This window comes from Piliocolobus tephrosceles, chromosome 7 (genome assembly GCF_002776525.5).
Source record: "Piliocolobus tephrosceles isolate RC106 chromosome 7, ASM277652v3, whole genome shotgun sequence".
In the NCBI taxonomy this organism is placed as follows: Eukaryota; Metazoa; Chordata; class Mammalia; order Primates; family Cercopithecidae; genus Piliocolobus; species Piliocolobus tephrosceles.
The window spans coordinates 112,844,598-112,871,793 of NC_045440.1; the positions used below are offsets into that span (position 1 = coordinate 112,844,598).

Consider the following 27,196-nt stretch of genomic DNA (forward strand, 5'->3'; position numbering starts at 1 on the left):
AGACATTTGGGTTGTTTTCACCTTTTGATTATTATGAATAATATAGCAATGCACATTTATGTACAAATCATAATTTAATCCAAGAGATGCCTTAATCAGCCCCTCCCCAATTAAATTTATCAATAAAAGATATTTATTTGCACATGATTAGCTTTTTAAATTTATAGTTGTTGCTAATACAACATTTGTTTATTCTGGAGATATGTATTGACTTGTTTTATTTTGCATTCATTTCACTTACAGGTTACAATTGGTAGCTACCCCTGTGTCGTAGAAGAAAGTAGTGAGGATTCAATTACATGTCATATTGACCCTCAAAACTCAATGGATGTTGGTGTCAGGGAAATTGTCACTTTGACTGTCTACAACTTGGGCACTGCTCTCAATACGTTGTCCAATGAATTTGATAGGCGATTTGTGCTTTTGCCGAACATTGACCTGGTGTTGCCAAATGCAGGATCAACTACAGGAATGACAAGAGTGACCATAAAAGGCTCTGGATTTGCAGTTTCTTCTGCAGGTGTAAAAGTCCTTATGGGTCATTTCCCATGTAAAGTTCTATCAGTGGATTATACATCCATTGAATGTGAAACATCCCCTGCTGCCCAACAGCTTGTGAATGCAGATCTTCTAATACATGGAGTACCTGCCCAGTGCCAGGGAAACTGCACCTTTTCATATTTAGAAAGCATCACTCCTTATATAACAGGAGTCTTCCCAAACTCTGTCATAGGGTCTGTAAAAGTTCTTATTGAAGGAGAAGGTTTGGGGACTATTTTGGAGGACATTGCTATTTTCATTGGAGATCAACAGTTCAGAGCAATAGAGGTTAATGAAAACAACATCACTGCTCTTGTGACTCCTCTCCCAGTTGGACATCATTCTCTTAGAGTTGTGGTGGGAAGTAAAGGCTTGGCTCTGGGAAACCTGACTGTCAGCAGCCCCCCAGTAGCATCTCTATCACCAGCTTCTGGAAGCATTGGTGGTGGAACTACATTGGTGATCACAGGAAATGGCTTCTATCCAGGCAACACTACAGTCACTATTGGGGATGACCCTTGTCAAATTATTTCCATCAACCCCAATGAAGTCGACTGCCGCACTCCCGCTGGGACCACTGGAATGGTCGGTGTTAAAATCTTTGTTAACACAATTGCTTATCCACCTTTGCTTTTTACTTATGCCCTGGAGGATACTCCATTTCTCAGAGGAATTATCCCAAGCAGAGGTACTCCAATATCTGCCTTATTATCTTGATATTATTGTATCGATAATATTTATTAGTATAGAATTGGAATGATATTGGTAAATAACTATTAAGGTGTGTTTATAAATGATCCCACTTACACTTAATACATGGGATTCAAGTTCTGTGTAGTCTGTATTGTATGATTATTTTTCACACATTTATGGGATAACAATTTTAGACAAATTTCAACTTCTATTGAGGAACAAAATTCCCATTAACTTGACCTAAAAATAAGTGAAGATAGACCAAAACTGCTAATTCATTTATGTTATTGATGTTGATTTGAACTAGAAACTCCAGTTAAAATTCAAAAGTTGCAGTCTTACTTACATTGAGAGTGTTTCAGAGTACCTTATTTCCATGAAACTACAAATGAGTATTAACTTATTAGCACACCAGAATTCTTTTTAAGGAGATAATTGGCATATTCAGTGGAGAAAATGTTATAAAATAAGATTTTCTTAATTACTTAGCATGACTCATTTTTCTAATTTAACAATAGGTTGATATATCATCTTGGTCCTTTGTCATTATGCTATGCTGTTTCTGATCATCCTTGAGCTATTAGAATGCTTATTATATATGCACTGAATTCTGGAGAGGATGCTGTAGTGTAATAGTTGAGAGCTTGGCTCTCAAATGGCTCAAATTTTGGTTCCTTTAATTTCCAGCGATGAAATTTTGGACAAGTTCTTTTAAACATCAATTTCTTTATTTATGCAGGTACATACATTATAAAGTTAAAGAAGTTTATTCATATAATATAAGTTAGAATAGTACATTTAATGAAGAACTCATTAAATGTTAGCCTTTTAGAAAAGTCTTTTTTAGGTTACATCACAAGAGAAATGTATCAGGTTTGGGTAAGTAGTATTTTCTGCCTTCAAGAAGTTTGCTGTCGAAATCTTCTTTAATATGTCAAATTTGCTCATTTTGAAAGACGTGAACAATAGCAATGGCATATTTCTTTCCCATGTGGTTGTAATCATTGCAAATAATGGCATATGTTTCTTATTTCCATGGACTGTGTCTCTTCCTGTCTCTGTCTTTGAATGATTTTTTTTTTCAAAACAATGCATTCAAAGGTATAGGAGACTTGCAGACGTGTGAAAACTGAACTGTTTTTATTTGCTGAAGAGACAGGTGACACTGAGAGCAACACTGTTGCATTTGAAAGGCAAAATGTCAAGCAAAATTAAATGTTAAGACCCATACAACTTTCTTTAGATTGTATCTTAAAACTATTTCGACCAGGCACGGTGGCTCATGCCTGTAAGCACTTTGGGAGGCCGAGGTGGGCGGATTGCCTGAGCTCAGGAGTTCGAGATCAGCCTGGGCAACATGGTGAAACCTCGTCTCTACTAAAATACAAAAAATTAGCCGCGCGTGGCGGCATGTGCCTGGAGTCCCAGCTACTCTGGAGGCTGAGGCAGGAGAATCGCTTGAATCCGGGAGGCAGAAGTTGCAGTGAGCTGAGATTGCACCACTGCACTCTAGCCTGGGCGACAGAGCGAGATTCCATCTCCAAAACAAACAAAGAAACAAACAAACAAAATTATTCCTAACGTGAAATATCTCTTTATTATCTGTCATGTTTAAAATAAAATAATTATTTATATTTAAGCAATCCTCACTATGGCCAATTATATGGTAATTATTTACTATTATCACTTGAATTAAAATCAACCTACTACTTGAGGGCGCTGCATTTGTAAAAAGTTATGTTGACTAATTTTCATTTAAAATTTAGGTATGCGGATATTCATTTGAACAGCCTATGAAAAATTCCATATGTTTAATGCCCTTGATGTACATTTGTCAAAAGAGGGAAGCAAGAGAATAGCCAGAATCTAATTATTTGTTCTATGTGCACTCATTCAAGGCATTAACATCAACATTCACCTGCAGATCTTTAAATTAGTTCCTTTTTTCTGTATTTACTATCTTACACCCATTTACATATCATAATTTGTTTACCAAGTCATACCTATCAAAAACGTTTGAATTAAGAAAAAGGTAGTCTCTCCTCAAAAGAGTTGCTAATGTCAGGAAGAAAGGTACCAAAAATAAAGATAGTAAGCCTCATCCTTAATATATGCTCTAACCCACGCTGCTCAGACATTCGTACTTCCTAACTCTAGACCTGCTCTTCTCTCCTCCTCTCTTCCCTATTAGAGTGAATTAGTAACTTACAACTCAATAGAATGGACAGAAAGACTGGAAAAAATAAACATTGAGATAAATCATTTATAATTAATATACAGTAGAATGTAGTGTATATTGTAGTCAAAATGTATTGTATGACACAGCATGTATTGTTAATATTTATATTAGTTTTAAAACACTGGGTGTTCTTTTATTTATAAAAGTAAAGAGGTATATCTTTAAATGAGTGTGTATTAATAGTTAGATATATTTATATTGTGTGCTTTTCTTTTTTTTTTTAAGGTCCACCAGGAACTGAAATTGAGATCACTGGATCCAACTTTGGCACTGAGATCTTGGAAATCTCAGTGATGATAAATAACATTCAATGTAATGTGACCATGGCCAATGATAGTGTGTTGCAGTGCATCGTGGGAGATCATGCTGGGGGCACATTTCCTGTTATGATGCATCATAAGACAAAAGGCTCAGCCGTGTCCACAGTTGTATTTGAGTACCCGCTTAATATTCAAAATATTAATCCAAGCCAAGGTAGTCATAAGTATGCAGGAAACTGCAGATATTTTGTTTCAGAAAACACTTATTTAGAAACCTTATTTAGAAGATAATATGTTCTTCAAATACATAAAATTTCTAGTTTAGTGTGTTCTTTTTTTTTTTTTTTTTTTTGAGATGGAGTCTCACTCAGTCTCCCAGGTTGGAGTGCGGTGGTGCGATCTTGGCTCACTGCAAGCTCGGCCTCCCGGATTCATGCCATTCTCCTCCCTCAGTCTCCTGAGTAGCTGGGACTGCAGGCGAAACACCACCATGCTCGGCTAATTTTTTTTTTTTTGTATTTTTAGTAGAGACGGGGTTTCACCGTGAAAATTTCTAGTTCTTATAGCACAATACAAATATTTTTCTTTATGTTGCAAATAAGCATGTTAAGTGTATAATTATTTATTTCAAAATATTAAACTTTAAAATATAATACCTTATCTTTCTTAGTGATGTATGATTAATTTATCTAAAACTTAATCCTACTTAAAATGACAGTTATATGTGAAAATGTTTCTTAAATCATGTCTAGACATCACTGGTATGTAATTATTTCTACATAAATTAGTATCTTTTTTATTTAAAAAATTTTTTGGTTAAAAACCTTAAGAAAGTATAATAAACCAATCTACTTATAATTAAAATTGTAATTGCATAGTCTTATGTTTTGCCTACTCTGAAATCCTTTGTGACATCTCTTTTAAGTAAAATTTTAGTTCCTAGAAATAGTTCAAATAAATTACCAGATATGACATTTACTCAGTGAGGATTTTAAAACACTACAATCAAAAGTTGCATTCATAGAATAATGTACTATAATTTCAGTTCTAAGAAACTCTTCATTTAATGTAACTTACTTTTAACATTTAAAATAAAGGTAAAAAATATGTACACAGAAGAGGTTTTATTTTAATTAGCTTTGTTTTTCCTTTTTATTTGTCTTCACTAGGGAGTTTTGGTGGGGGTCAAACCATGACTGTGACAGGCACTGGATTTAATCCACAAAATTCAATTATATTAGTTTGTGGCTCAGAATGTGCAATGGACAGGCTTAGATCTGATTACACAACATTATTATGTGAAATTCCATCTAATAATGGTAAGTTGTCAGAAAAAATAATGGAAGTCTTTGAGAACTAGTTAATTTTATAAAGATCAGTTAATTTCTTTTTTCAAGTTACTGGGTGCCTTGGAGTAATTAAATCACTTTATTACTGTCCTGATTCTAAGCAATTTCTTCAGGACATTTTGTAGATTTACATCTCTTCTGAGATTCATAAATTGCAGATGGAATTGTTTATAATAAATTGCAGTTTTCCAGTTTATGGTATAAACTGATGGTTCTTACTCTATTGAGCATACCAAATGGAGAACACATTTGTAGTTCCCATTAGAATATTAGGCTTCCATTAAAGATAGGAGTTCCATTAATGGCTATGAGTGTCAATGCCAGTGGTGCATTGCTAAACTCAAACCCTACCTGTGTCATTGAATAAGTTATTTAACCTCTCTATGCCTCAGTTTTTTCAACTGCAAAGTGAGATGAATCACAGTAGTCTACTGGATTTTTGTCAGGTTTAATAAGTTAATGTACATAAAGTGGATGGAATGATGTCTAGAACCATATGTAATTTGCTATTATTCTCATACTTACTTATTCATTTTTAGTTAATGGTTAAGAGCCTGGTCTCTGAGGAGTCCCTGAATCTCAATTTTGTTACCAAGTAACTTAACTTCTCTCTGCTTCAGTTTCTCCACGTATGAAATGGAGATATTATTAACTCTAATTCAATGGATTGTTGTGAAGATTAAATATTTGGTAGTTTAGACAACAAATCTTAGTTATTACTTCACAAAATTTAAGAAGATATTTAAACAATGTGAATATTCTAGAAGAATAAAGGATATATTTTATGTGAACACATTTTTTAAAACATTAACAAAATTTTTGAAGCTTTTCTAAATATTATTGCTTCTTTCTCTGACTTTCTTAACAAAGAATATTGAAAAATGCAATATTTTTATGACTGAGCTTATTTATCATTTTGACACCAGAGTTTGAATCCTGATTTAAAAATATATATATGTAGCAATGCTTTGAGACTTGTCAAGGTTTTAGGTTGTTTGTCTTAACACTGGCTCTGCATCTTCTCGTTATATTTTTGCCTCAGGTTTCTGTAGTCCTTGTCTCTGACCTTGCCTTCAGCTGTCACTCCTTGCTGTTATCCGTGTGTGTGTCTTTAAGCAGTTCTTCCCTCCTTCCTGTTCTAATTTACAAAGTTAGATTCTCTAGAATTGAAAAACTAAGCAGGCAGGTTTGTAGATTGTTCTACGCAAGTCTCCCTGGGAGGGTCCAAGGGCTTTTTCTTCTGTTGATAGTGAGCATGAACTTTGTAATGCTTTTAGCTATTGCTAGAGGCCACTATTATTCACATACAGACTATGTATATGGGAAAAGGAAGATGATTGTGTGAAAAGGAAGATGTTATTGAAAATGTTTGGAGGTTTTGGAAATGAATCAGGGCCTGATGGCAGAACTTCATTCAGTCTGATCCTCCTCTCATAGGCACGGGAGCTGAGCAAGCCTGTGAAGTGAGTGTGGTTAATGGGAAAGATTTGTCACAGTCCATGACTCCGTTTACATACGCAGTGTCACTGACTCCACTCATCACTGCAGTGTCTCCCAGGAGAGGCAGTACAGCAGGCGGCACCAGACTGACAGTCATGGGATCAGGATTCAGGTACTGTCTCCACACACACATGCATCATTGTGCATTTCCAGACTCGAGCCATTAGGCCTGCTTTCTCCTATGCCTGGACAGTGTGGAAATACAGTCATGTAATGTGTACCTATATGCTCGTAACTTTACGCTTAAGGCAAAAATAGTACTAATTGCTAACATTTACTGAGTATTTATTTTGTGGCAACCACCTGCCTACCCACAGAGAAGTCCTGCCTTACTTCCTGAGATGTTTTAACCTCATTTTATGATTAGAAGACAGATTAAACAGGTTAGACAACTTGCCCCCAATCCTAGTACGTAGCATCACAAATACAAATCCCCTTCTTGTTATGCTTTCCCCACCATCTTATCTCCAGCCATGATCTGCTTCATTGGGTCAAAGAAACATCTTTCCATACAGCAGGTCTATTCCACTGTAATTGGTCAAGTTTCTTTTTCTTAAGCATACTCATTATTTGGCTCAAGTTTGTGCACTGCGTTGTCATCATTATTCAGGTGGGGAAGGCTGAAGTCAAAATACCAGATCACATCCACCACAGAAGCTCATTGTAACTCCTCAAGCAGTGTGATTAACTTGCATTTTTACCTGGAGGTTAAGTTCTAAAGTCCACAAACATGATAAAAATGTCACATGGACAAGTATTCTTGAAAATCTCTTTTAAAAGTACCTGTTAGGAGATCAACATAGAATCACTGAACAACAACAAAAATCACTGCTTTTTTTTCCCCCAACACTGGAACACCGGCTATTTACAGTCCTATTTTCTGGACTCTTAACCTCTTTGTTTACTTTTTTTTCCAATAAATATTTTGAAATCTTAGTATTGAAAAAAAGCATCAATCTGCACTTTGGTGGCTGATAGAATCAGGTTTCTTTCTTTCTTTTTTTTTTGCAATAATACATAGGAATAAAAGGGTTTGACAGCGTGATCTAGAAGTTTGAGAAAAACATACATGTTATGTGTTCCCTCTTTTTTTACAGTGAAAATGTAGAGGATGTTCATATCACTATAGCTGAAGCCAAATGTGATATTGAGTATTCCAACAAGACACACATCATCTGCATGACAGATGCCCATACTCCCTCAGGGTGGGCTCCAGTTCGTGTCCACATCAGAGGTGTCGGCATGGCCAAACTGGTAATAGTGCTGTTGGGTATAGTAATCACAGCAACAGAAAACTAGCATTATGGGAGGTGGGCTAATTGGTAATGGTTGTTTTACTTGAATATCTCCAAAAAATAACTGAGCTATGACTATAATAAATTTAAAGTAGCTTATGTTTTTTATTGCTTTTCCTAAAATTTTTATTATTTTAGATTTTTTATTTTTCTGAGTTGTGGGGTAATTAGTAATAGATTTTTTTAAACTTGATCATTATTGTGAAATAAACCAAGAGGCAATTATAACACATTTTAAGTAGGTTAGATTTAATAAAATGCTTATTGTTTGTATATATTATATATTTACTATGCAATATAAATATATTTATATTGTAATAAAAAGCTTTTTGAAAAATCGAATGAAAAACTCTGGTAAAATCCCTAAATTTTAAGGTCTCCTATGTTCTATTACAGGATAATGCTGACTTTCTTTATATTGATGCTTGGTCCTCCAATTTCTCATGGGGGGGACAATCTCCCCCAGAAGAAGGGTCTCTTGTTGTTATTACAAAAGGACAGACCATTCTGCTGGATCAAAGCACCCCTATTTTGAAAATGTTGCTTATTCAGGGTAAATTTCTGAATATCTGTTCATTAAACTCTGCCTGAGAAATATTTCTGTGAAACTGATTTAACCAAAGTCCACAATTAAGAACAGCCATAGTTGCATCATAGTTTTAATTCACAGTGTAGTCCTGGGCTTTCTAAATTGAGTATTGCAATCCATTTGTGGTTATGATATTATTTCATGTGTTGCAGCCAGCATTTTAAAAATTAAATAGGATAGAAAGCATCAGAATGGATTGCATATATATGAGTAAGTACCTTTTAAAAGTAAATGTTGTTTCATGAAACTTTTGGTTCAATAACAAAGTGGGGAAGTGTGAGCTTGCCTGCCCACTTTCACTAGATCACAACAAAAAAGGCATTTTCCACTTTGAAAAACACTGATGTAGTGGGTCCCAAGAGTTAAAAAGTCATAGAGATTTGTTCAAGTCTATCCTAAATGATCCCCTTGACTCCCTTTGGTAGATAGGTTGTGATTTTCACCTTTGCCTATGAACCTGTTTCAGTTGTTGCCTGGGGTTGTCTCTGCTGCTGTATTTTGTTTTTTACTGTAGAAAACTAAATAACCATGACTGTGATAATTGCATGTAAAAGAATCATTAATTGGTAAGGGTAGACTACTTGAGGATTTAGTGTAGAAACTTTGCCATCACAGCTGAGTCACCGGAAGACTCCTGCATTGTTATTGTACTATTTTTAACTTTGGGGAAAATAGAAAAGTTTCAGGTTTTTGAAGTTATTAAATATTGGACCTTTGAACAAATAAAATTTTACTACTTACAAATTTACATTAGTCTCATAAAAATGTGTCTTGGTATGATCTTTAATAATGCTAATCAGGCTATAGCTGTTGACAGTGCAAATTAATGGGTAAAAGTTCAGAGCTAATGTTGACACTATAACGGTTTTTATAAACACGCTTTTCTTTAAATGTTTTCGTTCTTAATTTATATTTTGAGGTGCTGTGTTTGTAGAACTAATCTGCATAGCTGAGCTATTTAGTAGCATCTAAAATAAGCTACTTTCCCAATGTTCAAGGGAAAATAATCTTCCCTGGGATTTGATTTTCTGTAAACTCCCATGGTCTTGTCTGGAGTTTTTATGCTTTTATGTTGGCAAAGAACTGAAGTGAAGTTACATGCATAACAATAGCAGAACTTGAATGAGAAATTAAAGTTTAATTTAATAATTATTATGTTAAATTGTAATGAGTAATTTAATAGGTAACTTTTAAGACTTTTCCTTGTGATGTATTTTAAAATTCTATGATTCATAGGTGGAACTCTAATATTTGATGAAGCTGACATTGAACTCCAGGCAGAAAATATTCTAATTACAGATGGAGGCATTCTTCAGGTATTCAAAAGAACATAATACATGTTCATTTTTAACCTTTCTCCATTCATTTTTTAAAATACTATGTGTAAAATGGATAGTTAATTGTACCAACCTCTCCTAAGTTTATCTTTGTTTAGGTCTCTGTTTTTGGTATAAAATCCTTTATGTAGGGATAAAAGTTTCCCAGAATATTGTGTTTTTAATGGAAGATAGTAGTATATTCCCATAGAGCAAAATTTAAAATAGAACAGGAAAGAATTAACTCTTAGATGTGGCTAAAGTCAATCAGTATACTTTTCAAAGATCTGGCATAATGTATTTGGCTCACTAGAAAATTAAAGTTTTATCTCTCCAAAGAAAGATATGAACAACTGAGCCATTAATTCTCAAAAGAGAAGAGAAGATAGAAAAGAACTACTTTTGTGTGATTAGAACTGTGGATTTAGGGTTTTAATTTTCTGAACAGCATTTGTGACATCTTTTGCAGATTGGGACAGAGACATCCCCATTCCAACACAAGGCTGTCATTACCTTGCATGGGCACCTGCGATCTCCTGAGCTCCCTGTCTATGGTGCCAAAACACTGGCTGTGCGGGAGGGAATCCTGGATCTGCACGGTACTGTGGCCAATTGGCTAAGGGAGTTGGTAGAGAAAGACTCACCAGGACACCAGGGATAATTATCCTGTGATAATTATAATTTATCCTGTGGTAAAGTGAAAGTGTGTTAGGCTTCTCATGTCTTTAGATATCCCCTCTTTACCCCTTCCTTCTTTCCCACATCCAAGCAAGGCTAGCCCAGACATCAAGACTCAGAACCAGGCCAAGCGTAGTGGCTCATAACTGTAATCCCAGCACTTGGGGAGGACAAAGCAGGTGGATCACCTAAGGCCAGGAGTTCCATACCAGCCTGGCCAACATGGCAAAACCCTGTCTCTACTAAAAATACAAAATTTAACCAGGCATGGTGGTGCATACCTGTAAGTCCAGCTACTTAGGAGGCTGAAGCAGGAGAATCACTTGAACCCAGGAGGCGGTGGCTGCAGTGAGCCAAGATCGCACCACTGCACTCCAGGCTGGGTGACAGAGTGAGACTCTGTCTCTGTCTCAACCAATGTCACACTTGGGAAAGTCTTTCTGGGCCTTTTCTACATTCCTCCTCTTCCCCCTTTCCATAGGCCTCCAGGCTCTTCTCATTTCATTTTACAGTAACTGTAGTACCTGTCTGTGATTGCCTGTTTATTTATTTATCTATATAAAAAGACTAAGTCTAGAAGCAGAAGAATGTAGTTTCTTATATTTGTGTCTGAAAATGGGGTCTCTCTGAAATATAATAAGAGATTTATAGTTGTAGATTTCTATAACTATATCCTAGAACACTGTCAGCAACCAAAAATGATTTTGATCATGTTCGAGGTACCAGGGCAACATACTATTTAAAGAAAGCATGGTGTGAATCTTTTTTATATTGAAGTCTTCTACATTGCAATAATCTATCCCTTTTATGAATTTAGAATACCATAAACATGATACCTTATTATCATAAAAGTCCTACATGGGGCTCACTATGTATACTACGTTATTTCTTAGAAAAGTCTACATTTGACTCTAGATTATTAGTTTAACAAATTCCTATCCATAATGACAAAGACAATAGACTTCTGCTTTTTGTCAATATCATCACACCCATTTACATTGTGTCCCTGGGAAAAAAAAAAAAGATGGTTATAAATAGGGTTATAAATCATTGCAGAAGAATATTTTTGAAAAGTTTTATAGTCATATGCATGTTATTACAAACACAATTGTTACTTTTATAAAGTAAGCATTCTACATATTTCTTCTTGGAGAAATGTATGAAATGCTAAGGCAAAATGAACCTTTCCAACATTGATTCAATTTAGAAAAAGATTAAAATGCATAAAGTTCTCAATAACCAATCAAACACATGTAAAGAAATACTCAGTGTGTGCATTGGTTCTAGGTGTGCCTGTTCCTGTGATCTGGACTCGCTTGGCTCATACTGCAAAGGCAGGGGAAAGAATTTTAATTTTACAAGAAGCAGTTACATGGAAGCCAGGAGATAACATTATAATTGCAAGCACAGGACACAGGTATGATGTCTTCTGGGCTTAATGATATGTATTTAGAAAAGAAATTTTTGCCTTTATAATTTGTCCTTTATAAAGAGGGACAATTCAGATGGTGCATGACTATTTGGTTTAAACTTGAAAACTCTAATAAAGAAACATGAACAGCCAAATACAGATTTGCCGAATGTTAACATTAGGTTGATCACATTTGTATTGCATTATAATTGATAGATTTACAATAAGAAAAAATATAAATTTGAACTTATGAAATAACTATGTCCTAGTAAAATGTATGTTTTATATGGTTTGGCTCCCATGTAAGAATCTATTTGGAAAAAGGAAGCATTTGACTACTAAAAGTCATTTGGAAATACCTTAGAGTTTAAATAAATACCTTAATGAATGCAAAAATGTAAATGAGCTTCTTAGTATGAGTCACTAAAGAACATGTTTGAAAGCAGCCAGTGAACTCTCTTATCTTACAGCCTTAGCAGTGGCTCCATGGAGCAAAATTGTTAGTAATGACTAAATAAAAGACAAGAAATCATTATACAAAAAGTGATGATTCACATAACCTTTTAGGTGCCTGTTATTTTAAAACTGAAACTATGACCCTTAATTTCTGTTTAATTACATATTTTAGCAAATAAGACATAAAAGAAAGAAAATTAACATAATACCACCAAGTATCATGGGGGTAGGGGCAAGAGAAGCATTATTTTTGCTTTATTGTTCAAATTATAGATAATAGTAAAATTGAATATGGTTGTGATTATTAGGAAACAAACAGTGATTTATGATAAGAAACAGCTAAATTTTATTAAGGCCATGATTCAACTTAAATTTAAAATTCAAGATGGCATTTTGAGTTTGCCGTATTCCATATTAAAAATAGACTTGCAGTCATTAGGAAGAATTAAATATATACTTAGCTTTAGTGCTCATTTTGTTCTGCCCTTGGAAGAAATTTTAATTTTATAAAGACAAAATAAAAAAGCAGGAAAATGACAGGGTTTACTAACAGAATAGAAAATCTGCATTTATGGTTTTTTTGTATGAAATGAAAGGGTAGGTTTAGGGTTTAGAATGGGGCTACTTACTTTTCAGAAACAAGAATTAAGGAGTTTCCCACCAAATCTGATTGTTCACTGTGTCATTGATAAATCCTATTTGACAGTTTGCAAAGACAGTGGTTAAGAAAATGCCTTCAAAAGTCAGTGGTTAAGAAAATGCCTTCAAAAGTCAGTTTGTCTGTGTCTAGCTCCCAGCAATACCACTTACTAGTTCTGTAGTTATATTATTTTACCTTTCTGTGCTTCAGTAAAATTGGACTGTTATTAATAAGGATTACATTAGTTAATAAGCGTAAAGCAGTAAAAGCAAAACTTGGCTCAAACTAAGTGCTTGTTATATTTAGTGTTGTTATATTACAACAAAGGAAGGAAAGATGTGTTTAGGTACATACAATATATGAAAATGCTTTTCAGAACTTCTTTTCTAAAGAAATCATTGTATCATCCGAATCCAGGAAAATTCAAGAGAGGCTAATCTAAAGCCTTTTTTCATACCACCTGTGAGATCTTGTACCACTGGTTCACCCTTATCTCTAAGCATCCTTAATCTCCACCGCTCCCTGCCCCTCCCCCACAATTCCTTCCCTGCATCTTTTGGAATGATTCTTGTCCCCATCCACCCATTATCTTGATAAACAGCTTTGTTCTCCTGTCTCCTGTAGCATCTTTCTTTTTTTTAATCCTTTATTTTAGAGTTGTAAACTGCTTACATATTATATGCTCATTTCTTCTATTTTATCCTTACTACCCTTTGTTTTCTTTCTTTAAACCCCTGCATTCTAGTTTTCTTCTTCACAAATCTTTTTCAGTGACCTTGTAATTATCATTATTCATTATTTCCTTTGCATCACCAAGTTCTTTTGGTTTGCCATTGGCATATCCCTCATCAGTTTTCTCTGCTCTCAGTTTGATTTAGGTTCTCAGCCTCTCACACCTGGAATATTACATCACCTTCCTATTTGGGCTCCATTTCACTTTGCTACCCCCACAAATTCATTCTGCATTAATTTGTTCAATCAGTCAAAACCTGTTATTGAGTTGTGACAGGTGCTGTACTAAGTGCTCAGCGTATAAAATGATTTCAGTGGGTCTCATGCCTCGAAGAGCAGGCAAGTCAGCAGAAGGGGCAGAAAGACATCTTATAGGACTGCAGAGTGGTTGTTCTGAGCACTAACAGAGCATTATGCAGAGTGTATTGAGAATGCAGAAGTAGGGTTGGGAAAGTTGAGAGAGCTGCTTTGAATCTATTTCACATGTGGCACTGTCATTTGAACTGCCATTTAAAGGAGGGAAAGGATTTGCCAAGGGAGAGAAAGGTCAAAAGAAAATGTTGGGAAAACACAGAGGTGACTCCCTTAGGCTTACCTTTGTTAACAGCAGCAATCACACTTTAGTAGATAATATATTATACAATCAAGCACTGACATACTTATCTCCTTAAAATCAGGGAAACTTTCTACTTGACATCCCTAGTGCTTAGTTCCATGCCTAAAATGCAGGTTAGACCCTCAATAAATGTTTGTTGGATGACTAAATGCATGAATGTGTACATTATAGAATTGGCAAATTCTGCTGTGACTGGAATTTGGGGTATATTTGGAGGAATGGTAAAAATGAGACCTCCTAAACTTCAACACAATCATTTCTTTTCCCTGTTCAGGAACCTTCAGTGACTTCCCTTTGTAAAGGTTCTTAACTTGTACATGACTGACAGTTTGGACCAGATCACCTTTGTTATGTTGGGGAAATCCTGTGTATCATGGGATGCTTAGAAACACCCCTGCCTCTACCTACTAGATGTCAGTAGCAGCCCCCAATTGTAATAACTAAAAATGTCTTCAGGCATTGCTAAATGTCCCCTGGGAGGAATAAAATCATCCTCAGTTGAGAACCACTGAGTATGATCCTCCAAATTATAAATGAATAGTTTTCCAAATACTTTTAAAAAGCTAATCCAGTTGTAGGAACGAATGTAGAACTTGAAAAATATTTAACTGAATTGAAAATATTTGTAAAACTTAGTTAATAAAGCAAGAATAAAATATTTTATTCTAATTTCTGTTCAGAATATTATATGACATAAGAATAGTTTCCTATTTTTTCAAAGAAGCATTTAAAATGAATAAAGCAAATATACCAAAACAATATGTTATGTCAATTAATATTAATTTTGAAAATGTTTTGTTAAAATTTTTACAGACACAGTCAAGGAGAGAATGAAAAAAGGACCATTGCGTCTGTATCTGCTGATGGCATAAACATAACACTAAGTAATCCACTAAATTACACACACTTAGGAATTACGGTCACACTCCCTGATGGAACTCTGTTTGAAGCAAGAGCAGAAGTTGGAATTCTTACAAGAAATATTTTAATAAGAGGATCTGATAATGTTGAGTGGAATAACAAAATTCCAGCATGTCCTGATGGATTTGACACAGGTAATTTTAGCAGCTCTCGTGGCTGGTATAATCATGCCACATATTTTTAAAATTTAATTGGTATATGTTGAAATACCTTATTTCAATGTATTTCATTGTAAATATTAAATATAATTTAATGGTATTAATCTTATTATAAGATACCTTTAAATATCTTGTACATATAATTAAATGTGGAAATTTGGAAATGCTGATAGTATTTGTGAGTAACATGAAGATATTTGAATATATTGAAGAAAAGTGGTTAATGCTGACACTATAATGGGAGAAATAAGTGCACTTGGTTTCTGTTGATAAATTCTCTTCCTATACTTATGATTCATTATTATGTTTAGATTAGACCTTGATGATTAGTTTTACATATTGCCAGCAAGAAACTGCATTATTTAGATTTACTCAGAAAATATGGAGAACTATATTTGATAGTGATACAAAGATTCCGTTTAGCAAATCTTTGATTCATTAGGACTTTTTCAAATTTCCAGAATTTGCAGTTTATCAGAACAGTGTGAGAGTAGATTTACTGTAGAAAGATACTTTAATTAATTCCTAGACTGATGATGGATACACAGACAAATGGATAGATGGAATGATGGGGGGGAGGCGGAAATATGTAGATATATAGATCTGAGCCAGTGGGGGTAGGCTAAGTCAGAGTTTTTCAAAGTCAGCACTGTTGGTATTTTGGCCCAGATAATTCTTTGCTGTGGGGCACCGTCCTGCGCATCACAGAATGTTTAACAGCACACTTGGCATCTACCAACTAAATTCTAGTAGCCTCCTCTAACAACTGTGACACCCAAAAGCATTTGCAGACTTTGCAAAAATGTTCCCTGGGGGCAAAATTGGCCTCAGTTAAGAACCACTGGACTAGGTTATGCTCTATTTATCAACAAGCCCAAAATGTCAGTGATTTAAAATATAAAAGTCTATTTCTCGGCCGGGCGCGGTGGCTCACGCCTGTAATCCCAGCACTTTGGGAGGCCGAGGTGGGCGGATCACGAGGTCAGGAGATCGTGACCATCTGGCTAACACGGTGAAACCCCGTCTCTACTAAAAAATACAAAAAATTAGCCGAGTGTGGCAGCGGGCGCCTGTAGTCCCAGCTACTCGGGAGGCTGAGGCAGGAGAATGGCGTGAACCCGGGAGGCGGAGCTTGCGGTGAGCCGAGATCGCACCACTGCACTCCAGCCTGGGCGACAGAGGGAGACTCCATGTCAAAAAAAAAGAAAAAAAAAGAAGTATATTTCTCATTCATACTACATGTGTCCCATATGGGTCAACAGGTGGGCTCTTCTCATTATAACTGCCTTGGGATCCAGGCTTATGAAGGATCTATCTCAGCATGGGCTTCTGCGATCTCTGAGGCAGGAGACGAGATTGCTGAAGAGTAAAGCACTAGCAACTAATTGCTTTGGTCTCAAAGTAATAGGTGTTTCTTATACTCAAGGGTCATTGGTCAGAACTGATTCCATGGCTATGTCTAACTTAAAGAGAGTGAGTTAGTGCAAACCCCATATACCCAGAAATAGAAGGGAAATGGATATTGGTGAATTTTAATGATGTTTATCACAGCTCTCATATCTATAGCAGGAAGCATAATGCATCTTACAAGTTCTCTTTTAAAAATTTTAAGTAATCATTGATATCATTACAATACTATAAGTAGTTGAATAATAACTGATGCAGCTTAAATACTAGCCTTTTCTTCAAAAGGAAGTATAAGACAAAGCTCATGGGATTTGATGTCAAGTGAGCCACATTCTCATTCCAGTTCATCTACATCAAGTCTCACAATGTACATGGAACCCAGTTTCATCCTGTTTAAATTAAGAACACTTTCTGTTCTATTTACTATGGTTGTAAACAGTAAGTGACATAATGCATATTCTCATGTTCTACAAATGTAAAATTGCATTGATTATGCTAATCCTCAAATCTTGGGGAAGGCTTCAGAAATAATAAAACTGAATCCCATTATCAATATTCCCTTGATCATTCAAATATTTGTTTAGTATCTTCTCTGAAAAATACTGTGTAAGTACTTTAGGGAATACAAAGTTGAACAAGACAAGGTACTTATCTATCTTGCTATTTGAAAGAGGAAATGATGTGAATACGAATAACTATGTTCTAGGATGAGGTTGAGATTATAAGTGAATCAAATGATACAATTACTTATGAGAAATTCAAATTGAGGATTCAAATCCTCAATATAGGAGGATTCTGACATGTTTTTTAATGATGCTTTAAAAACTGTTTTAAAGGAGAATTTGCTACACAGACCTGTCTCCAAGGAAAGTTTGGAGAAGAAATAGGAAGTGACCAGTTTGGAGGCTGTATTATGTTTCATGCTCCTGTACCTGGTGCTAACATGGTAACTGGGAGAATAGAATATGTAGAGGTGAGAGGCATTATACTAAATCATAGTGGTTTTCTCAAGGTTATCCATACAAGAAATATGTATTGAGCTCCTGCTGTTTGTCAATGCTACTTAGAATCTGATTGATAGGGGAGACAGATACATAAGTAAACAATTTTAATATACCCATTTGATCATACCAAAATTTTGTTTCTCAAATTTTCTCACACCCCAAATCAAATTCATCAGCAATTCTGTCTTCTCTACCCAGAAAATGCTGTATCGGGAATCCAGTCTCTTTCCATACCTCCACCTGACTCTGAGCCTGAGCCACTATCTCCTCCCACCTGGACTGCTGTGATTTTCTCCTACCTGGTCTTCCTGCTCCCACCTTGCTCTAATGGAGTCTCCACACTTCAGTCAAAGTAAAATGTTAAAACCATAAATCATACCTTGTTACACCCCTCTTCAAAATCCTTCAGTGGCTTCATAGTATACGTAAATCAACAGGTCTAAGTCCATCCCATAGGAACCATGTGATCTGACCCAGAGATGCCCTCTGATTTATCTTCTACGACCCTATGCCTTGCTTGTGCCATGCTAGTAATAGAGGACTCCTTATGTGATCATGTCAAGCACATTCCTATCTCAGGTCCTTCGTCCTTGCTTTTCATTATTTATTTATCTATTTATTTATTTTTGAGATGGAGTCTCACTCTGTTGCCAGGCTGGAGTGCAGTGGCATGATCTCGGCTCACTGCAACCTCCACCTCCCAGGTTCAAGGGATCCTCCTGCCTCAGCCTCCCAAGTAGCTGGGACTACAGGTGTGCACCACCACACCCAGCTAATTTTTGTAGTTTTAGTAGAGACAGGGTTTCACCATGTTGGCCAGAATGGTCTCGATCTCCTGACCTTGTGATCTGCCTGCCTCAGCCTCCCAAAGTGCTGGAATTACAGGCGTGAGCCACCACGCCCAGCCTGTACTTGCTTTTCATTCTGCTTGGAATCCTCCTCCACCAAATACTTGCATGGCTTATACCTCTATTTCAGTCAGATCTTTTGACGAGTGTAATCACTCCAGAGAGGACTTTCCTCACCACTTTTACTTAAAATTGCCACCCAAATTCCTATTTACTTTATTTATACATAACTCCTAACAGGATATCTATTTTTATTTATTTTCAATCTCTTCCTCTAGAACACAAGCTCTATTATTTTACAGATGTTGTCTTTATGGTTCTCTGCTGATTCCCTGGAACAATGCATGGCATATAGTAGATTCTCAGTTGATTATAAATTAAACAAATACTTAAATATGCATATTATTGCTATGACATTAGAAACTCCTGTGTATCTTATTTATATTCAGGCTGTATAATCAGGATTTGGCATAGTTCTTATCATGTATTCAGTAGAAGGAAGGAAGGGAGGGAGGAAGGGATAATAAAATCCATAAATCCGTTAAACTGGGCACACCGCGACTGCATTGATGGTGACATAGTCAGCACCTCCATTTTGTAAACTTCCCTCCTCCTGAGATATGTTACATGTGACATCTGAGATATGGACTAAGTGAGATTGCTAGGTTGATCTGAATATCGAATATTAATAATGGTTAATTTTTAGTTTTAGATGGACAACAAAAATAGTAGATCTAATGTTTTATTTCGTTACCCCATGAGATTATATGACACACCTGTGCGTGCTCATATGTATGCACACATGCACGCACACACGCACAGAGACACACTGGTATCCTCTGTATTAAATTATTAAATCATAGACCATTTGATAAATTATTAAATCACAGCCCGGTGATTAAGAGCACCAGCTCTAGAGTTAGACCAACTTGGGTTTAAATGGAACTTTGTAACCATAAACAAGATACTCAGCCTTTCTAAACTTCCATTTATTAATCTGTAAAATGAAGTCAATGGTAAGTGCCTACTTTAGGGGATTATGGCAAAGACTAGGATCATGCATGCAAAGGAGCACAACATCTGGCACTCATAAAACATTCAAGAAATGTTTCTTATTATTACATAAGAAACAAAGTAAAGTAAAAGAGAAAAAGAAGTCTTTCAAGATGTTTTATTTTCTGAAACACAGAAGTTTACTAATATACCAAGGTAAAAAGCAGAAGAGTTAAAGATGGCTTTTTACGTTCTTTCACTCATTTTGTAGTAAGTGTGGTCTGTTATACATTGTATAAAACATGGTGGGTTGGGGGTTCAATGACATTTTCAAATAATAAACATGAAAACTTTGGAAGAAATAAATGTATTAATAATAACATAAAATTTGAGATTTTTTGAAACAAGAAAATACAAGATCAACATCTGAGCTATTACTAAATAACTGTGATTTCTGGGCTTAACAGGTATTCCATGCTGGTCAGGCTTTCCGGTTGGGGCGATATCCAGTACATTGGCACCTGCTTGGAGATTTACAGTTTAAATCTTATGTAAGAGGCTGTGCAATTCACCAGGCCTATAACAGAGCTGTTACTATCCATAACACACACCATCTTCTGGTTGAGAGGAATATTATATATGATATTAAGGGAGGAGCATTTTTTATAGAAGACGGTATTGAACATGGCAATATCCTCCAGTATAACTTGGCAGTATTTGTACAGCAAAGTACCAGTCTACTGAATGATGACGTGACCCCGGCTGCATTTTGGGTCACCAACCCAAACAATACCATACGACACAATGCTGTTGCTGGCGGCACTCACTTTGGCTTTTGGTACCGGATGAACCACCACCCTGATGGGCCATCCTATGACAGAAACATTTGTCAAAAAAGAGTTCCCCTTGGCAAATTTTTTAACAATACCGTCCATTCTCAAGGTTGGTTTGGAATGTGGATCTTTGAGGAATATTTCCCCATGCAAACAGGATCTTGTACGTCTACAGTGCCTGTGCCTGCAATATTTAACTCACTTACTACTTGGAATTGTCAAAAAGGAGCTGAATGGGTCAATGGAGGTGCCCTTCAGTTCCATAACTTTGTGATGGTGAATAACTATGAGGCTGGAATCGAGACTAAGAGGATCCTGGCTCCTTATGTTGGAGGGTGGGGAGAAACCAATGGAGCAGTGATTAAAAATGCCAAAATAGTTGGCCATCTTGATGAACTGGGAATGGGCTCTGCATTTTGCACAACAAAAGGCCTGGTTCTCCCATTTAGTGAAGGCTTGACTGTATCTTCTGTGCACTTTATGAACTTTGACCGTCCCAACTGTGTAGCTTTGGGAGTGACATCCATCTCTGGAGTTTGTAATGACAGATGTGGGGGTTGGAGTGCAAAGTTTGTTGACATCCAGTATTTTCACACACCAAACAAGGCCGGCTTTCGCTGGGAACATGAAATGGTATTGATTGATGTTGATGGCTCACTTACAGGTAATGTTACTTTTTAATTCGTGATAAAAATCCGTTGGAAATACGTTAGCACAGAGTTAAATTGTTAAAGCAGACTTAGGTGCATTACAGATCTTACCTAATACCAAACTTTACTAATAATTTAAATGACAGAGGCAAGCACCAGGCACAGATGAGACATTCTTTAATGGAAGAACCCAGAGCTGTCAGAGGCAGCCTCCAAATATGTCCTTTTTCTCCTGCATTGGCACATTGATTTTAAATTAACAGAAAATTTGGGGCAATATGCATGGAAATATTGATCACAAAAGGAAACCATTTCACTTTTAGAATGCCTCCATTTTATACTCAGTTAAATTGCACAGAAAAGAAACTGCTTACATCACTACACTAATTCTCCAGCCAGTCATGCTCCAGAAACATATAAATTGCAGCCTTATTTACAAAAGCAATGTAGACAGACTGGATCTATCCTTGTGAAAATACTTTTAAGAGAAGAAACAAGTCACAAACCTGCTGTGAACCCTTCCAATCTAAATCCTAAATTTTTAATTTTTTCGAAGAATACCAAAAGAGAACAAAATTCCATATACATTGTAGGTTAAATTTTTTTCAGCATTTCAAGTTCAGAGTAGGTCACATTTTTAATATTTCAAAAATATTCATGATTTCTAGAATTTAGCATTTTTACAAATTGTAAATGATAAAAATCTGTCTAAATAAGATAGCAAGGCTATGTGCCTCATACTCTGTGAGTCAATCGACAGGTAAACCTATAGACAGTAATGATTTACTTTTGAAAGACTCAGAAGGATGAAAGAAGATTCATCTCAAAATTCAAATGCAAAACTTAAGTTTTCATCCACAGTCATTAATTGTGACTTTAAAGAAGGAGAATGTTTGGATGCCTTTAGTATATAAAGCTTTGTGTAATGTTTATTGATTTACTTAATTCAGCTTAGGTTTTGAACATTTATTGGTAGTCTACCAGTTTCGAGTAAAGGCTTTATAGTCATAACACCTGGATTTAAATCCTCCGTGTCCTTGAATAGGCTACTCATCCCAATTCCCCTTTCCAACTTTAACTCTCATGGGTGCTTCACACCCTGTGTTTCAGCTAAATCCACAATAACATTCCTAACCAAAGAGGCACTGCAGTGCTTCTGTATGAGATCCTCTTGCTCCATGCAAACAAACAAACAAAAAATTACCCAGACCTTTAGATTGTATTAGTGGTACTATGGGTCACAATTCTGTATATTGTAGACCTTTTTTATGTTTCTTAATGTGAAATAAAAAACATTTTGTTTGTTTGTTTCCCAGGGCACAAAGGACATACCGTCATTCCACACAGCTCATTGCTAGACCCTTCTCATTGTACTCAGGAAGCTGAGTGGAGCATTGGGTTCCCTGGATCAGTCTGTGATGCTTCAGTCAGCTTTCACCGTTTAGCGTTCAACCAGCCTTCTCCAGTATCTCTGCTTGAAAAGGATGTGGTTCTTTCAGACTCTTTCGGTAAGTGGAATATATTAGTTTAAACAACTGATTTAAATATATCTTCCTAAACTTTTCTCATCATCTTCTTGCATAGTTACTTGGTTGTTCAAACACTGCAGAAAGTATACTATTTATATTAAGAGTCCAAGCAGGAAACAAATAACACTCTCAAAGTAGGTGTTTGAGAAGCATTTTATAAATGCAGAGGCTAGCACAGTATTCTGCTTATCAAGAAACCTCCAGACAATGTTATGATAGAGAGAAGGAATGTTGGCATAGCCCTTGGAGCAAGTAAAAATGTAGCAGTGTTTCTGCCACTCAAGGCAGATGTTTTTGATTGTCCTTGCTGATTGAGATGGGATGGGGGAGCATTTTCTAGGTTAATAGCTGCCTACCAGGTGCCAGGGATTGTGGATTTACTGATTTGTTCCAGTAAAGGTACAGTACCTGTAACACCAGATATGTTTGACATCATTACCTGACTATGTTGCATTAATTTACTGTCATTGTTCATAATCCATCTGGCATTTGCACCAGCCAAACAAGCAAGCTAACTAAATAGGGATGTGGTGAAAATCCTGAATCTCACATTTCTTAATTCTTCAATCATGGCATTAATCTCTGCATTTCCCCACTACCCCCACCCCACCAGCAACTCAAGGATTTAAACTTGCTTCTATTTAATTAAGGGGGTGGCAAAGATGGTTCCTAGAGTATAGAGTTTCCACATAGTTCCTACTACTATATTTGACCCTGCTCCATTAGTTGGGGAACCAGTTTGGGAATTCTTCCTGTTACTAACTGTGTCTAGTGTCACTCTACCTGACCTAACCCACCCTGACTGGCTCAGATCTATATCTCTATCTCTTTATCATTCCATCCATCATCTCTCTAGAAATGATTAGTTAAAATATCTATTTATAATTAATCCACTCTCACAATATACACTGTTCTGAGGGACTGTAGATTCTGAAAAATGGAAAAAGCATTGATGAATCAAAGATTTGCTAAACAAAATCTTAATATCATCGTCAAATTTTTTTTTACATTCTCTGGGTAAATCTAAATGATGCAATTTCTTGACAGCAATATGGAAAACTGTAATCATCAAGGTGTAAACACATAATAAGGAATCATAAGTACAGAAAAAGAGTTTAATAACAGAATCCAAGTGCACTTATTTTTCTCTTATAGTGTCAATATTTACCATTTCCCATCAATATTGCAAATACTTTCATGTTACTTTAAAATGCTATCAATATTGTTGATTTTTCCCATTTAATGATATTTGCAAAGTAGAGACTTGCCATTTAAAAGTTTTAAACCATGTATCTCAATATAAACCAATTAAGATTTGAAAATGTTTAGCATAATTATACCAGCCACATGATAGCTGCTAAAATTACTTATGTCAAACCCATCAGGACGTGCTGGAATTTCGTTATTACACTCCATGTTGTCAGCTTCTCTTATTAAGATATTTCTTAGAAGAATTTCAGCTTCTGTCCTCATTTCAAATGAATCCAGTCTTTTAGATTTTATACATGATTCAGGAAGGTGGGTATTTCTGAATTTATGACATAATAGCTTTCTTGTCAAGTCTCTCTGTGCCCTTTAAGAATTAAGATTTTTTATTTAGTTACTAAACTGTGAATACCTAGAGGGTAAGATCTACAAACTTATCTTTCTGACACCACAAGACTCATCACAGAACATTGTAAATACTAAGTACTCGGCAAGTGTTGCATTAAATGGAATTAGTTGCAATACTCAGACCAGATTGCAAATACTCAAACCAGATTTTATATATCTGTTTCCACTGTACATTGTGGAACTGGAGAAATAACCGTAACATATACCCATGACCCTACTGGACTCACTGTGAGACTAAGTGAACACTCATCCATCACTTGCCCTTGATAAGCCCCTACTCTGGCTGGTGGGCCATGTTAGCATGTTGGCATTGGTGACTTCGAGGATTATTAGCATCAGTTTAGAGCTAGGATCTAGTAATATGGAAGGTCTGCTTATTTTTCTTTCCTTAGTATAATTGGTCACAGATCTCTTTCACTCAGTGGTGAGGCTTTTGGTCTGTGAATTGGCTTGGATCTAGAAAATAGGTCAGAAGCAGTGAATTTCTACCTAGGTAATTTGAGTTAGACTTCTGCCATCTAAGACCTCTATTAGTTTTCTTCCTATATGCATACCAAATATCACCTTAATGTGCTACTGTCTATTTAATCTTTGGAATCTCAAGACCAATCAATCAATCAATTATCACAGATTCCTGCAGGTCAGAACACTCTGATTAATCCTCTGCCCAGTGACTATGGTGCTAATTAAATCCACCTTTATATCTAACGGTTAAGCACTGACTCCTGCCACTTTTAGATTCTGTTATTCCTACTGGGATCAAAAAACACAATCCCATGGCAGCATCCCCTACCAGCACTTCTGGCATTGAGAGAACAGCTACAATAGAACTCTTCAAAGGGCTAGTAAGGGGAAAATGCTATTGCCATTGCTGGCCCTGAAAAGATGAAGGGAAGGAGCAGTTACATGGACCCAGAAACAGAGCTGTATGAAGAAGGCTGCCTGAAAGAAGCTGTGCCCCTTGGTTGAGAGATACGAGAACTCACCAAGATCCCCCTACATTCCCTAAGGGTGAGAGTCAGGGCAATAAATACCTCTCTTTCACCTTTCTCCTTCCCTCTCTTCTCTTTACTGTGTTTCCTACTGTCCAAACCCAACCAGAAGCCAGAAGGCAAAGGAGCAGGTTAGAAAAGGGTGAAAGGTGGATCTACAGGGGAAAACATAAGTGTGCAGCGCCACTTCCATCATTCATTATGATGATATAAATTATTACATTTAATTTAAAAAAATTTTTCTAGTTTTTTTCCCCCTGTGAATTAAAAGGATCATGTACCTGCTCTCTGAGTAATAGCTATACCCACTGTCACAGTGCCTTAATAATATAAACCCAGAAACCCTTGCTTTTCTTCTGATAAATAGATGTCCAGAATGAAATGATGTTACTGAAACTTTTAAAGTCTGTGGTACAATAAAATATTTTAAACAAAATATCTATGAATGTTTCTTCCAAATAAAAACTGAAATAAAAGGTAACCAAAACATCAAAAGCAAATGAAGTTATTTTATCTAATGAACTGATGTTTTAGTATTTCCCATTGCTGTATCATAGAATAGTTTCTTATTTAATCATCCTTTTACATACTTTAAGGCATACCTGTGAGTAAACTGAACATTAGTATTTTATTAAAACATGATTTAAGATACACTTTACAGAAACACAGAGATGTGCAACCTTCCTAAGTAAATTATTTTAAATATACAACATAATAAAGTATATATTCCTTTATTAATTTTTTTTTTTTTTTTTTTTTTTTGAGACGGAGTCTCATTCTGTTGCCCAGGCTGGAGTGCAGTGGCCGGATCTCAGCTCACTGCAAGCTCTGCCTCCCGGGTTTACGCCATTCTCCTGCCTTAGCCTCCCGAGTAGCTGGGACTACAGGCGCCCGCCACCTCGCCCGGCTAGTTTTTTGTATTTTTTAGTAGAGACGGGGTTTCACCGTGTTAGCCAGGGTGGTCTCGATTTCCTGACCTCGTGATCCGCCCATCTCGGCCTCCCAAAGTGCTGGGATTACAGGCTTGAGCCACCGCACCCGGCCTTCCTTTATTAATTTTTAAGCACTAATATTCAAATATCTAAGCTTTCAAATCTCTAAGCTTTCTTTTTATGGTCATTTTTAGTGGTGGTGAGGATTTTAGAAAGGAGCTTTTGTTTGCTTATTTGTTCATATTCTGGTTTTTTGATTCAGGAAATCTGGTTATTTCTGAATTTATAAGATTATAGCTTTTCTGTCAAGTTTCTCTGCACCCTTTGGTCTATTCCCTTCAAGAATTAAGATTTTGTATTTAGTTACTAAATTGTGACTACCTAGAAGTCAAGATCTACAAACTTATCTTTCTGACACCACAAGGCTCAACACAGAACATTGCAAATAGTAACTACTCAGCAAGTGTTGAATTAAATGGAATTAGCTGCAATACTTAGACCAGATTGCAAATTAGAGAAAACTATCACAGGCATTTTACTTCTGTGTGTGAAAAAAAAAAAAAATCAACTGTATAGTAAAGTACACTTGGCTACTTTGGTCTCCATTAAAGTCAAATAAAATTATTTACTTCTAAAATTTAAAAACAGAAAAAGATAACTTGTCCTGATTGTATACGTATGCTAAGTGAAACAAAAGTTTAAAAGTATACTAGGTTAGTGGGAAGTAAGGGGTTGCTATAACTTTATATATGTCCTTATATATCTTTATCAAAGCATCTCATGCATGATGGTGTATCTTCATGTAAATATATGTATGAAGTTATACCAGATGGCAAATTAACTTGAGATGCTAACTCTTAATGATCCTATTTTTAGAAAATATCAACTTCAAAGAGTTTATATTTCAGTCCAAGACACTTAAAACAGACATACTTGAAACGAGTGCAGCTTAAAAAATTAGGAAAAACACAACTTACAAAAATGGAAATTTGTTTCACTTA

General features: G+C 35.9%; 1 protein-coding gene across 1 annotated transcript in view; it reads left to right on the forward strand.

Annotated features, from left to right (window-relative positions):
* The window catches only part of PKHD1L1 (PKHD1 like 1), a 157,171-nt gene that overhangs the window by 78,296 nt on the left and 51,679 nt on the right, over positions 1 to 27,196 (forward strand). Inside the window, exons 38-50 of the mRNA XM_023223228.1 lie at positions 244 to 1,228; positions 3,698 to 3,946; positions 4,902 to 5,051; positions 6,519 to 6,693; positions 7,679 to 7,835; positions 8,273 to 8,429; positions 9,702 to 9,781; positions 10,251 to 10,380; positions 11,747 to 11,876; positions 15,128 to 15,369; positions 17,637 to 17,773; positions 20,113 to 21,142; positions 22,445 to 22,636. Of these exons, the coding sequence (XP_023078996.1) occupies positions 244 to 1,228; positions 3,698 to 3,946; positions 4,902 to 5,051; positions 6,519 to 6,693; positions 7,679 to 7,835; positions 8,273 to 8,429; positions 9,702 to 9,781; positions 10,251 to 10,380; positions 11,747 to 11,876; positions 15,128 to 15,369; positions 17,637 to 17,773; positions 20,113 to 21,142; positions 22,445 to 22,636 (3,814 nt within the window). The remainder of the gene's footprint in view (positions 1 to 243; positions 1,229 to 3,697; positions 3,947 to 4,901; positions 5,052 to 6,518; positions 6,694 to 7,678; positions 7,836 to 8,272; positions 8,430 to 9,701; positions 9,782 to 10,250; positions 10,381 to 11,746; positions 11,877 to 15,127; positions 15,370 to 17,636; positions 17,774 to 20,112; positions 21,143 to 22,444; positions 22,637 to 27,196) is intronic.